General features: G+C 47.1%; 1 protein-coding gene across 1 annotated transcript; it reads left to right on the top strand.

Moving 5' to 3' along the window:
• Positions 1–618: 618 nt before the first annotated feature.
• LOC135398415 (uncharacterized) lies at positions 619–1,953 on the top strand. The gene has a single exon (XM_064629825.1). It carries the CDS (start codon positions 619–621, stop codon positions 1,951–1,953), a length of 1,335 nt encoding a protein of 444 aa, XP_064485895.1.
• The last annotated feature ends 12,654 nt before the right edge of the window (positions 1,954–14,607 follow it).

Raw genomic sequence — 14,607 nt, 5'->3', positions numbered from 1 at the left:
AGCGTCGTAGAGCAGCACAAACAGAGTTTGAGAAGAGCTTGATGAAGCTCTCTATAAATAGTATCTTTGGAAGAAGTCTTCTTAATCCTTCTCGTTTCAGGAACATTAAGGTAGCCTTTAGTCTAGAGGAAGCTGAGCGGTATAGCAGTTCAAATGACTGTGTTCATTTCGAAATTCTCTCTGAGAATTGTGTGCTGTACAAGTTGAAAAAAAGAACTATCAAATGTAACTTCCCTTTGCAGATTGGATTCACTCGATTCACTCAGCACTCGAAGTATGTCATGTATGAGCTCCTCTATTGTACTCTACAGTGCAAGCTCTCCTGTACAGTCATTCTCATGTACACGGACACTGATAGTTTTATTCTAGAGTTGATGACTGACGATTATGAGGGTGAACTGAAGAAAATTGCAGATGAACATCTGGACCTGTCATCATATCCTAGAGATCATGCATTGTACAGTGACAAAAATAAGGGTAAGTTGTTTAGATCAAGTGTGAGACTGGTGGTCGTATAATTGAGGAGGTGATTGTCCTAAAGGCTAAAACGTATTTGATAAAGTTGGTTGGTGACGATCAAATAGCTAGAACAAAAGCATCTTGATTGGTGCCGACCAAATGTGGCAGGTGCTGACTGGAGAAGTTCTAAGGAAGAAGGGTTCAAGAAATCTCGTGGCGTTAAACTCTTTGTTGGGCTGGACAATTCAAGGACCGACCAAGGTTTCATCTGCTGTAGAGTTTCGCCAGGGAACAGTCCTACCTTCACCGTACCTTCAACAGTCAGCAGTAGCGTGTGTCCTACGAGTTCACTCATCGGTGGAGTACGCGATATCGGGAGAAGATGAAACTTCATGGGAGCCAACTCTTGGGTCGTTCTGGGAGATTGACTCCATGGGTATTCTACCAGAAACCGGCATTACCGACACCTCGGCGGTAATGGAGAACTTTTCTAAAATGGTAAAGAAGACAGAGGACAGATATGAAGTGGCTCTACCATGGAAGATTGATCCTGCAGTTGTGTTGAATGACAACTACGACGTCGCTGTCACCCGCCTTAAAAAGCTTGTAGCACGGCTTAGGAGAACGGATGGTATGTTACTTCGGTATGACGGTGTCATCAGAGATTATTTGAATCTAGGTCATGCTGAAGTCGTCGATGAGAGCATAGAACCAAAGAACTTGGTATATTATATGCCTCATTCAGCCGTGATACGAGAAGACCGAGCGACAACTAAAGTACGCGTCGTCTTCGACGCCTCTTCTCATGCGCCAGACAGCATATCTCTAAATCAGTGCCTGGATAAGGGTATCAATTTGAATCCCGATATTTTGCAGCTACTTCTACGATTCAGGAGTTACAAGGTTGCCCTTACCGCTGATATAGAAAAGGCGTTTCTCCAGGTTTTGATTCGGGAAGAGGACCGAGACGTTTTTCGATATCTTTGGTTTCAACATCAACCTGACCAAAAGGCTTCTCATAATGATCTGGATGGGGTACAGGTTCTGCGTATGACGAGAGTTCCGTTTGGAGCGACCTCGAGTCCCTTCCTGCTATCAGCTACCATCCAGCACTATCTTGCTACCATTACCGGCGACCAAGAAACAACAGCAAGAAAATTGAGCCGTTCGTTTTACGTTGACGATTTGGTTACTGGCGCAGACTCAGAGGAAGAGGCCGAAAAGCTCTACCGTGAAGCTCTAGAAATCATGAACACAGCGGGAATGAACCTTCGAAAGTGGACAACCAGTAACGATCGACTACAAGCTTTATTTGATGGACGTGAAAGTCCCGAACACGGAACCAAGGAAAAGCAGCAGTTGTTAAGCCCGCAGAAGATACTGGGAGTGTCATGGGACACAGAGCAGGATAAACTGCAGGTGACGATGAGATCCCTATTCACGTTTCTTTTGGAAACTGCGGATACGAAGCGTTACGTGTTACAAGCCGCTTAGAGAATTTTCGATCCACTTGGAATACTAAGTCCTTTCACCATTCGAGTGAAGAAACTGTTCCAACAACTTTGGATTCATGGAGTAAAGTGGGATGACAAGCTTCCGGAAGAGGCCTTAACCGAGTGGAAGTCTTGGTGCGCAGAGCTTCTAACTTTGCGTCTAGTAAAAGTGTGTCGATACTTCGGACCACTGGATTCCACTACAGGCAGGCATCTAATCCTATATGCCTTTTCCGATGCTAGCATGCATGCTTACGGAGCAGTAGTATACGTCAAGGTGGCAGGTCAAGCAACAACGCACTCGAACATTCGTCTTCTAGTCTCAAAAACAAGGGTGTCTCCACTTAAGTCTAAGCTAACTCTTCCAAGATTGGAACTAATGGGAGCTCTTGTCGCTGCAAGGCTAGTACACTACGTCAGAACAGCCCTATATGACTGTACAGTGGACAGCCACTTCTGGGCAGACTCGACCATAGCTCTTGGATGGATTCGGCAGGACCCATCTCGGTGGAGCACATTCGTAGCAAACAGGGTTGCTGAAATTCGGTCTCTAACCGACCCTGACTTGTGGAGACACTGCACCGGAGACTCTAACCCAGCAGACTTACTGACCAGAGGTGTTTCAGCGCTACGTCTAGTGGCGGAAGAATTGTGGTGGCATGGTCTGCCGTGGCTTAAAAGCGACCCTTCTGAATGGCCAATAGATGCTTGAAGCGGGCAAGACGTCGAAGACGTGGTCCGAAAAGCTCCACCAAAAGGCCAAACAAGTGTCCAGTTGCTTACAAAATCAGCGGAAGACATCATTGATCTTCCGAAGTACAGTTCGTTGGACAAACTTTTGGATGTGACGTCATATATCCTATGGTTTGTCAACAATGTTAAGAACCCAAGACAGAGGATCGCTGGAGCGCTCTCCGCCAGTGAGATACAGGTTGCGAAGTTAAAATGGATACGTAGAGTGCAAGGAGAAGTTTATCAGATCAAAATCGAAAATGGGCACACTACATCCCCGATGCTGAAAGATCTTCAGTCTTTCATCGACGATGAAGGAATTCTCCGAGCGAAAGGTCGTCATCAGCATATAAATGACGAAGAGCGTATCAAGCATCCCATCATCTTACCCAGTGATCATCATTTCACAACGCTCGTAGTAATGAAAGCTCATGACAGGGTTTTACATGGAGGAGTGCTGAGCACTCTCGCTGAACTGCGTGAGGAATTCTGGGTGCAAAGCGGTCGCCAAACAGTGAAGCGCGTTATAAGCAGGTGTGCTCTGTGCGCCAGATACAGAGCTAAGTCAGTCCAGGCTCCTACAGCTCCTCTGCCTGAATTTAGAGTAGCAAAAGGCGATCCCTTTCAGGCTGTTGGAGTGGACTTCGCAGGGCCACTGTATGGAAGAGGCAGGGGCACAATGTACTATATAGTACTCTTCACCTGTGCAACAACGCGTGCTATACATCTTGAGGTCGCCTCAGCGACAACTGCGGACGCCTTCCTAATGTGTTTTAGGAGGTTTGTTGCCAGAAGAGGTGTACCGCCGCTCATATGCTCAGATAACGCGAGAACCTTCAAGAGAGCGGAAAAGGAGTTGCGAGGTCTTTGGCAGTCAACAAGAACATCTGAAGTCAGCAGGTACCTTGGTCATCACAATATCACGTGGAGATACATCGTTCCTGGTGCTCCCTGGTGGGGAGGATGGTGGGAGAGGCTCGTAAGAACCGTCAAATCCTCCCTCCGGAAGGTTCTTGGCAAGGCTTGTTTGGAGATCAAGGCGCTTGAGACCCTGGTTACCGAAGTAGAATCTGTCGTCAACTCTACACTCTTAAACCCGTACCTTTTATTGTAACTTTTAGAAACATGTAACTTCTATATAGACGTAGATTTCGAGATTTCTTATAGGTTACACCACTGTAACGTATATTTAGAGGTTAAAAGCGACCAAGGTCATGTCTTTACAACACGAATAGAAGTTACATCTCGGAAAAAACAAAAACAGCTTGTTGTAACTTATAAATGTACCCTCTACTCCGACACTGTAACTTCTAAGCGAAATCTCCAACGATAATCTCTGTGTTAGTTTCTTATCGTTTCTTTTCCTTTTGTTTTTCAGCATAATGCCGCGTTTCAGTCTCCCATTCGAGACGACAGTTGCGAATCTACGCTGTTATTTTTTATCTGTTTCAGCGTCACCTATACGTCAACTACATGTTATCAATGCTGTATGAACACAGATTATATGTTCGCAGTCTGAAATACTGATAGTATGTTTCTTTCTAAAGGGTGGAAAACAATTGTCAATGCCGCAACCACCAAGATTTCCGATTTCGCTGCGTAGCCGAGCCTGGTCTAGGTGTATCCACACTGAGAGCGGTTTCCTTGAAACGCTTAACGCTCGTCGTCCGTCCGTTAACAAGTGTAATCTGTTTTAATCAGTGGTTTTCCTCGCGTTTGTCATAGTATCGTCAGGAACAACGGAAAAGCTAGATGTCGCTAGCAAACAAGTATATTTTCGGTGTTCTCAGGGGAAAGTGTAGTGAGTGCGAAGATTGCAAAGAATATATAACCGAAAACGAACGTCACCACCGCAGCCCTAATTCACACACTTCATACACTGGGTAAGTGTACATTTTGTGCTAGGTACGTGCGTTATTTTGATAGCAAGAGCTCTTAGCGCAGGTTTGTTGTGATTATGGCAAGCGTTTTGCGGTCCTGCATATGAACGCCACTTACGCTTGCTACTTTTCTGCTCTTACTTGGTCGCCAAGTCAATACACCGGCGTGCATTTTGCGAGCTGCGGATATATGCATCGAGATATATATAATTCGCAGCTTCCTACTTGTTGTATTCTTACGATATTCTAAGACTCAATCGCGGAGTGAACGCCTTCCCGCATTTATGCTGATTTGTACCTTGTGCTTTGTACGGATTTGAATGGTTCCGTAAATGTTACTCTCATTGCCCAAACTTTTGTTCCCAGGATCCCACATGCAGGTTCACATACCGTCACCAGCGCAATGCAGTACCTCACAAACTCGTCCCAGAGCGCCTCCAACGCTGATAACGCAGTAATGTAGTGTCTCCTGCGTTACTGTACACTCATATTCCTCAAGGTTGTGTGCGTTTTATGTAATACTGTATTGCCATTTGCGCTCGCCTCTGCAACACGAATGTGGAATAAAATTTTTTTCTGCTGCAGTTCTCCATTTCGTTGGGTGTGTTCAGCTTAGCAAACATAGGTCAGTTGTTCTGACTCGCTAGCTTCCTCGCACTTTTATGCATTGCTTCTCACTTAGAAGATAGTTCTTTTTTCCACATACATGGTAAAGCGACCATGGTTTCCCCTCACACCAGAATCGCACTTGTGCACAATGTGTCACCTCTCGACAGACTTCTGTTTTTGTAATATACATATGTTCAAGATCTCCTTTTCTGCTGGTTCATTTTGGTACCTTGGTGTGTTCTGTAAATGTCTGTCCATATCCCACGCACAGGGTGTTTGTTTTTATTCGCATCACACCAGCGCTCATTTGACAGGTGGGTTATGTTAATTTTCGCAAATTAACCCATCCGTAGTTACAAACATTTCCGACATTTCCTGACGCATGTGTTTGTAACTACGGATCGACTAATTAGCAAAGATTCACATAACCAACCTGCCAAATGAGCGCTACTCTGTTGCGAATAAAAATGAACATCCTGTATAAAAAGCCGCACGTTGGCGTAACCTTTACGGGCAGGTGCTGGATTGAAGGCCGTAACCTCTAATTAGTGGGTTTCCTTGTAACTTTTATAAAAGGGGTCGCTCAGAGGGTACCTGGTAGCTTCTGAAATAGAGGGTAAAATATTGCGATTTTTTACCCTTTACTAAAGGGTACGGAGTTAAGAGTGTAGGCCAATCACTTTCATAGACAACGATCCAGAGGAGTCAGAAGTCCTCAGCCCTTCACACTTTCTTGTAGGCAAACGGGCCATCGCTTTACCGTCTCCGTCAGAAGACCCTAACACCAGCAGGTACACGCCTTCCAAGGACGCGCTAACACGCAAAATAATGCATCGTGAGGCTATGATGCAGCATTTCTGGGAGCGCTGGAAAAGGCATTACTTGTTGCAGCTCCGAGCAGCGCATCATTTCAAGTCATCGGAGTCGAAGCAGCGGAAAACGAGGGACGTAGTCCTGCTTGAAAGTAAACTTCCTCGGAATATGTGGGATACTGGGAGAATTGTCAGGACATACCCTGGACAAGACGGCTGCGTGAGATCGTGCCTTGTGAAGCACCAAAGCGGGAAAATGACAAAGACGGCTGTGCAACGCCTGTATTATCTCGAGATATAGACGTTATTCGCCGCGGGAGGATGTTGGAAAACGTCCCTGTCAAGAGGAAAAGAAGACGTCTGCTCGCGGATGAGTTGCATGGCGCATGCTTGCTGGTTCATTCCTACAAAAAACATTGCTCGATCAACAGGGCAATAAACATTTTGCTCATCTTAGCCATCAGGGTTCCCATTATTCTACAAGTGTTCTTGTTCTCTACACGCGTAGGATGATGTGATAACAACATATCAACTCGAGCCTAACGGCGCAGCGCCCCCATCGTCTACTTCAATTCATCTAAAAGAACATGCTTCGTTTGTCGACACCAGTGGGCTCGGAACGAGCACTACAACACGGCCGCTGATGCTTTACCGCAACGTTCTTCTGTGGTTCCACGGAGTACTGCTACTGAATTACGCATCTGTCGTCACGTCAACGTGCTCATGGTCTGATGCACGTTTGTTACCAGCCTTGGATGATCGCTTGTGCGGCATCAAACGTGGAACACCGGCACATGCTGGTCTTCTTCGCCCACAAGTTCTTGAGGATGGCGAGTGTTCTTGTTCTCTACACGCGTGGGATGATGTGATAACAACATATCAACTCGAGCCTAACGGCGGAGCACCCCCATCGTCTACTTCGATTCATTTAAAAGAACATGCTCTGTTTGTCGACACCAGTGGGCTCGTAAAGAGCGTTACAACACGACCGCTAATGCTTTACCGCAACGTTCTTCAGTGGTTCCACGGAGTACTGCTACTGAATTACGCACCTGTCGTCACGTCAACGTGCTCGTGGTCTGATGCTCCTTTGTTACCAGTTTTGGATGATCGCTCGTGCGGCATCAAACGTGGAACACCGGCACATAGGAGTCTTCTTCACCCACAAGTTCTCGAGGATGGCGACAGTTCTTGTTCTCTACAGATGTGGGATGATGTGATAACAACGTATCAACTCGAGCCTAACGGCGCAGCGCCCCCATCGTCTACTTCAATTCATGTAAAAGAACATGCTTCGTTTGTCGACACCAGTGGGCTCGGAACGAGCGCTACAACACGGCCGCTAATGCTTTACCGCAACGTTCTTGAGTGGTTCCACGGAGTACTGCTAGTGAATTACGCATTTCCACGGAGTACTGCTACTGAATTACGCATCTGTCGTCACGTCAACGTGCTCGTGGTCTGATGCACCTTTGTTACCAGCCTTGGATGATCGCTCGTGCGGCATCAAACGTGGAACACCGGCACATAGGGGTCTTCTTCACCCACAAGTTCTCGAGGATGGCGACAGTTCTTGTTCTCTACAGATGTGGGATGATGTGATAACAACGTATCAACTCGAGCCTAACGGTGCAGCGCCCCCATCGTCTACTTCAATTCATGTAAAAGAACATGCTTCGTTTGTCGACACCAGTGGGCTCGGAACGAGCGCTACAACACGGCCGCTACTGCTTTACCGCAACGTTCTTGAGTGGTTCCACGGAGTACTGCTAGTGAATTACGCATTTCCACGGAGTACTGATACTGAATTACGCATCTGTCGTCACGTCAACGTGCTCGTGGTCTGATGCACCTTTGTTACCAGCCTTGGATGATCGCTCGTGTGGCATCAAACGTGGAACACCGGCACATAGGGGTCTTCTTCACCCACAAGTTCTCGAGGATGGCGACAGTTCTTGTTCTCTACAGATGTGGGATGATGTGATAACAACGTATCAACTCGAGCCTAACGGCGCAGCGCCCCCATCGTCTACTTCAATTCATGTAAAAGAACATGCTTCGTTTGTCGACACCAGTGGGCTCGGAACGAGCGCTACAACACGGCCGCTAATGCTTTACCGCAACGTTCTTGAGTGGTTCCACGGAGTACTGCTAGTGAATTACGCATTTCCACGGAGTACTGCTACTGAATTACGCATCAGTCGTCACGTCAACGTGCTCGTGGTCTGATGCACCTTTGTTACCAGCCTTGGATGATCGCTCGTGCGGCATCAAACCTGGAACACCGGCACATAGGGGTCTTCTTCACCCACAAGTTCTCGAGGATGGCGACAGTTCTTGTTCTCTACAGATGTGGAATGATGTGATAACAACGTATCAACTCGAGCCTAACGGCGCAGCGCCCCCATCGTCTACTTCAATTCATGTAAAAGAACATGCTTCGTTTGTCGACACCAGTGGGCTCGGAACGAGCGCTACAACACGGCCGCTAATGCTTTACCGCAACGTTCTTGAGTGGTTCCACGGAGTACTGCTAGTGAATTACGCATTTCCACGGAGTACTGCTACTGAATTACGCATCTGTCGTCACGTCAACGTGCTCGTGGTCTGATGCACCTTTGTTACCAGCCTTGGATGATCGCTCGTGCGCATCAAACGTGGAACACCGGCACATAGGGGTCTTCTTCACCCACAAGTTCTCGTGGATGGCGACAGTTCTTGTTCTCTACAGATGTGGGATGATGTGATAACAACGCATCAACTCGAGCCTAACGGCGCAGCGCCCCCATCGTCTACTTCAATTCATGTAAAAGAACATGCTTCGTTTGTTGACACCAGTGGGCTCGGAACGAGCGCTACAACACGGCCGCTAATGCTTTACCGCAACGTTCTTGAGTGGTTCCACGGAGTACTGCTAGTGAATTACGCATTTCCACGGAGTACTGCTACTGAATTACGCACCTGTCGTCACGTCAACGTGCTCGTGGTCTGATGCACCTTTGTTACCAGCCTTGGATGATCGCTCGTGCGGCATCAAACGTGGAACACCGGCACATAGGGGTCTTCTTCACTCACAAGTTCTCGAGGATGGCGAGTGTTCTTGTTCTCTACACGTGTGGGATGATGTGACAACAACATATCAACTCGAGCGTGGTGAGGATATGTAGCCTGCCATGCAAAGTAAAATGGCTGACATCTGTGTGGAGTTCTGCATAGAATTTGACAATTACCGTATTTTCACGCGTATTAGCCGCACCGCAGATAAGCCGCAGGACTCGTTTTTAGACACATTTTGAAAATGTTTTTGCAGATAAGCCGCACTCGCAGATAAGCCGCGGGTAATACGACGCGACTGCTTTGTGCGCTAAACCAGTGATGCACATACAAAATCAACAGAGACGCTCAACGCTCGTCAGCGCCGTACTCCTTGCCAGCTGCCCTGTTCCCGTACTTGTCCGCGAAGTCGACGACTTTAAGTTTGAAGCCGTTGTCGTGGTTGTGCCTCAGCGTTGGAGCCATGCCTCACCTCTAACTGCCGTGCCCGTGTCCACGAATGCTGCTGCTCTCGTCAAATGAGAACTGACGCTTAGCTGACCACGTTTTATCCCGATGACGGGTGTGTGAACCCTTCCTGTGGGTCTGCCGACAAAGGAGGCCGTGGGGAAGGCCATAAACCCTGTCCACTTTCCGGTGTCGGCATGATGTATAACAAAGGAGGTCAGTTCTAGTGTTCTACTAAGATCGGATTGTGCCCTTGTTGCGTGTTTTTCGTGGATTCACGGGTTAGTCCACTCGAATGTGTAGTGGACCCGCCCTTGTTCGGTATTGTTCGTGCACTGGCAGGGCGGTCCTGTTCCGAAAACCATGAGGCACTGTAAGCCCTTTCGTTTAACCCAGGGTATGGGGAAAGTACCAGGGAAAAATAGTCACCAGATAAGCCGCACCCACGGATAAGCCGCAGAGCGTCCGCGAAAAAAAATAAATCGCGCATAAGCCGCGGCTAATACGCGTGAAAATACGGTACCAACAATAGCTGTGCTTATTTTACGCAATGCATACTCATTTCGTTTGAACACAGCCGTATGCACTGCATAGTCCACAACAGCACATGGAAGGTACACGGTGCAGATCATGTAAAACTTTTAATTACGAGCTATTTATTTCGTAAGTAGAAGTTGCTTTAAATGCTTCACATCGCATAATTTGCGTATTACTGTTACAGAAAGCTGCGACGGAACACGACAACGGGTTCTGCTGGGGCCAAATGGCCTCTGTACTGGTGCCTACACAGCTTTCTCGAGTCACTGGCTGTCAATGATGATGGACTGATGGAAGCGAATGTCGAGGTGAGTTGCAAACCTTTATAAAGATGGTAAAATACAGAATATCTCAGCGTAAATATGAACCGAGCAGTTCAGATCATGAGCTGTAGCTCATAAGCCAACTTCTTATCTGTATCTCATATTTCTCTCGTCTGCAGGAGACAGTGACTGAAGTCACACAAATGCCAGAAGGAGCTGAGGTTGTAGCTTCCTGGGATGAGTCAACTGAAAGTCCCCTTTCGGGAAGATACGAAGCCTCGTCCACGCCTGACAGTGACTGCCATGCGAGTTTAGGGAGCACCGACGCAAGTCGCAACAGCTCTGCTGGGACCAACGCTTTCGCCGTAGGTTTTTGGCGCACAAAATGCAGCCACCACCAGCAGCTATACTCCACGGGGCCGAAAGCGTCCAGGAACGACTCTGGTGCAGCAGCTACTTTCGCTGCACAAGGAAGAAGCTGATAGAGCCGCGAAAGCTACAAAGAGGAGCCACAAATTTCAGAAGAAATTGCGGAAACTCCACCAAGAATCCAACGACATGCAGGGTAGCATGATCCGCATTATGGAGAAGTTTGTAGATGCAAGAATTAATAAAGTTTGACATCCACAATTTTGGCAGAGTGTACATTATTTAGTCCAAGACAGCATTGTTCGAGGTACAATAAGATGGGAATACAAATTGTGTACAAAACTACAAATACAAATTGTGCCTTCAGGGTACAATAAGACAGAAATAGAGAATACAATTAAATTCATGATTCAGATGTCTGGTCAGCTTCCAGCAAGGTACTTGGCAATGGCACTCTTCACTGCCACTCCAGATGGCTCCTCCAGATTACTCGAGCACAATGGCTGAGGACGCCCTTGCTCTTCACGCTGTGCCTGCTCAATCCAGCTCGCATCGCAGTGATCAGAGAGTTGCTCGCATACATTGTGAAGAACACAGCATGCCGGGATTACACAGTTCACATTGTCAATGTCGCACTCGAGACCCTTGTGTAAAATGCGAAACCGTGCCTTGAGACGACCAAACCCGTTCTCAACAATGCGCCTTGCAGTCGATGATTAAACACATGCGAAGAAGAACCAGTTCGACCTGGTTGCGGAAATGGTTTCATCAGGTTACACTGTAGTGGGAATGCTTGGTCGGCAAGGATAATCGGGCCTACTTGAACCCCTTCGATTGACTGTACCTATCTTTTGAACAAGTCGCTGGCCAGAAGATTTGGCAGCCGTGACCGCTGGAACACTGCAGCATCATAGCTCCTTCCAGGTGTCTCAACATTTGTGTATATGAATTTATAAGTGTGGTCTGCAACAGCCAGCAAGATGGTGCTATACCAGCCTTTATAGTTATAGTAGTCTGTAGCCTGATCCTTTGGTGGGCAGACTTCTATATAGACGCTTTGCAAATTTCGCCCCGGACCAGCGCCATCTATGTGCAGGTAGCAGAAACTAGCCGCCAGCCGCCATTGTTGATGAGCGTCGCGGCGCGCCAATATCGTCTTGCGTTGTATTTCCTTCGTGGCTCTTCTCACATTTAGCTTTTCTCGGTTGGTCATCATGCCCGTAAACTGTTGTGTGCCACTGTGCACCCAGCATGGCCGACTTGACAGGTCTGGACGAAAGGTAAGAGTTGTTTTTCCCTACAACCACGCTCTTTAATGCACTCATTCGCTATACTTGGACTACAGAACTTATTGCTGTTGAACTGTGACTGAACCGATTATTGTAATTTCCATTGTGCGCGCAGGTGACCTACCACCGATTTCCTAGAGACCCCGAGCTCCGGAAGAAGTGGATCGTTGCCATCAGGCGCGACGAAGGGACATTTTTTACCGTTTTCAATGCCACGAAGGTGTACTCTCATCACTTCCTTGAAACGGACTTTCTTGCGAACGTGGCAAACGGCTACCGGCACCTACACCCCAGGTCTCCTCAGGTTAGCCCTGATATGGCCATCTGTCCTATCAGCTGGGCATAGTACTGGTGGTCTCGTTTTAGCTTTGGTCCGTTTTCATCCACCTCACAACAGAAATTGAGTCCTGGAATGTTGCACACCATGGACCGAAGTGTAACCACGTTTCGTTGACACTGAGATATGCATTTTGCACTTATCTCGTAGCGTGGTATGTTGTCATCTTACTTGTGCAATATTATTACGTTCTCTCTTTGATGACATTTGGTAAAATCTAAAAAATTCGCTCCGCTAGGGCGACAACCACATGATCAGTAGAAACGACCCGACCTGATCCTGATCCCCGCGTGTGGCAGCAGCAAACCGTGTTCGTCCCTAACCGCAATTAATTCTTGTAACCGCGGCTAGGCATAACCTCGGTTAAGACTGCCCGTGTGACAAGGGTATTGGCGAACGGCGGTTATGAGTAACCGCAGTTTGTCTAGCCACGGTTGAGGATGACCGTGTAACAAGGGTATTAATCTCCCTCGAGCTAAACACAAATCTAGAAGCATCGAATTAAGAGACTATAATACAGGCAACTACGATGCCATAAACCGGGAACTCTGTAACTTTCTGGAGCGTTTTTCTGAGGTATGTCACACCCGCTGTGTCGAGGAAAACCGGTCAGCGTTTAAGGCTGTCTTGAACTGCTTAACCGAGCGTTATCTGCCAAAGATTACTGTCCGATCATGTGAAAGTGCTCCGTGGTACACTCGCCAATTAAAGCGCTTAGCAAACAAGAGAAAACGAGTCTATCGAAAAGCTAGGAGGCGCTGTAGTGTAGCTTCTTGGGATGCCTACAGGACAGCTTCAAGCGAATATATGAGAGCTATGAAGGAAGCAAAGGAAACTTTCTTCAAATCCACCCTTCCTGCCCTTCTGAATAGTAACCCCCATGATGACCCCAGTTTGTCCATGACATTCAAATGCCACTTGACAACAGGGGTCGTACAGACGCGTTTTTTTTTTTAATTTTATTTTGCAAAAGCCTTTGACACCGTTCCTCACTCTCGACTTCTATACAAACTTGCGTCACTAAACCTCGACCCCGCGGCCATCAACTCTATCAATGCATTTTTATCACGCAGAAGACAGGCGGTTTTCGCTAATGATACCTTGTCAGAGTCTCTCCTTGTCTCATCAGGCATACCTCAAGGATCCGTCCTAGGACCACTTCTTTTCCTCGTATACATTAATGATCTACCCAAAATCCCTTTCTTGTTCCGTCCGTCTATTTGCTGACGACTGTGTCATTTATCGTCAGATAGAGTCTAGAGCTGATACCGAACTCATTCAAAATTATCTTTATACAATTTCTCAGTGGTGCAAAACATGGATGATGTCACTAAATGTCTCGGAATGTAAAATTATGACTTTTGCATGTTCTGAAACTAGTCTGAACCCATCCTACCCATTAAACAACACACAGCTCTCATGCGTTTCACCACTTTCATCACTTTTGATAATTGGTAATTCGTGGCTTCATCTCACTTTTGCCCGAAAGCCCCTACTTAAGGAGTTCATTAATATATTTTAGGTAATTATAGCACTAGTACATAGGGAAATTAAGTATCACGCTCCCTTCGAAAGCATGCCCGCCTTGCCGTATATAACCCACCTCATCACCACCCGCTCAAATGTTGCCTGCCTGCGTACTGCTGACAATGGCCGAAACAGCTGCCCAGTACTTTCATGGCGACGTTTGAGCACTTACAAACATATTCTTTCCTTGCAGCCAAAGAGCTCCGACTAGTTTTTCTCCTCCCACCTGCAAAAAGTATCTGTTGCTCGCATTAACTTTTTTATTTTAAAAAAAATCATTGTATTCTTTGGCGCACTGCCAAACGCGTACGGGATGGGATAGCAGCAGACGGAGGGCGGTTAACTTCTTCTTAAAGTTACTGTATTCTTTGATGCGCATTTCTAAACGTCTGACCGACTGCAATGGCGTCACATGTTGTCGCACGCTGCTTCTCGGAATTATCGGCGATGCGCCGCTAACGTTCCTCGTTTTCGGCCACCGCATTTTTATCTCCCGCAGCAATGGCGGTACATCTGCGAACTTTATAGTAGCGGGAAGGCTCCGCAGCGTCCATGTTTTCAGACAGCGTAGACGGCATCACGTGTTGACATTTTCCCGCGCGCGACTGCATTTTAGGCAGCTTATTTTCAATCGGGGGACCACGAAACATTTATTTCCAGCAGTTTCTTTTGCAACAGGGATTTATTTCGAGCTACACTCGTTAGTAGCTGCTGTGTCTTGCGTTTTCTTTGTGGTTTTTGTGCTATTCTGCGCCATATATTCAAAATGAACTTTCACCAATTGCCCCGTCTTCATACA

The sequence above is a fragment of the Ornithodoros turicata genome, chromosome 6 (assembly GCF_037126465.1).
Source record: "Ornithodoros turicata isolate Travis chromosome 6, ASM3712646v1, whole genome shotgun sequence".
Lineage (NCBI taxonomy): Eukaryota > Metazoa > Arthropoda > Arachnida > Ixodida > Argasidae > Ornithodoros > Ornithodoros turicata.
This window is presented reverse-complemented; position numbering and strand designations above follow the sequence as displayed.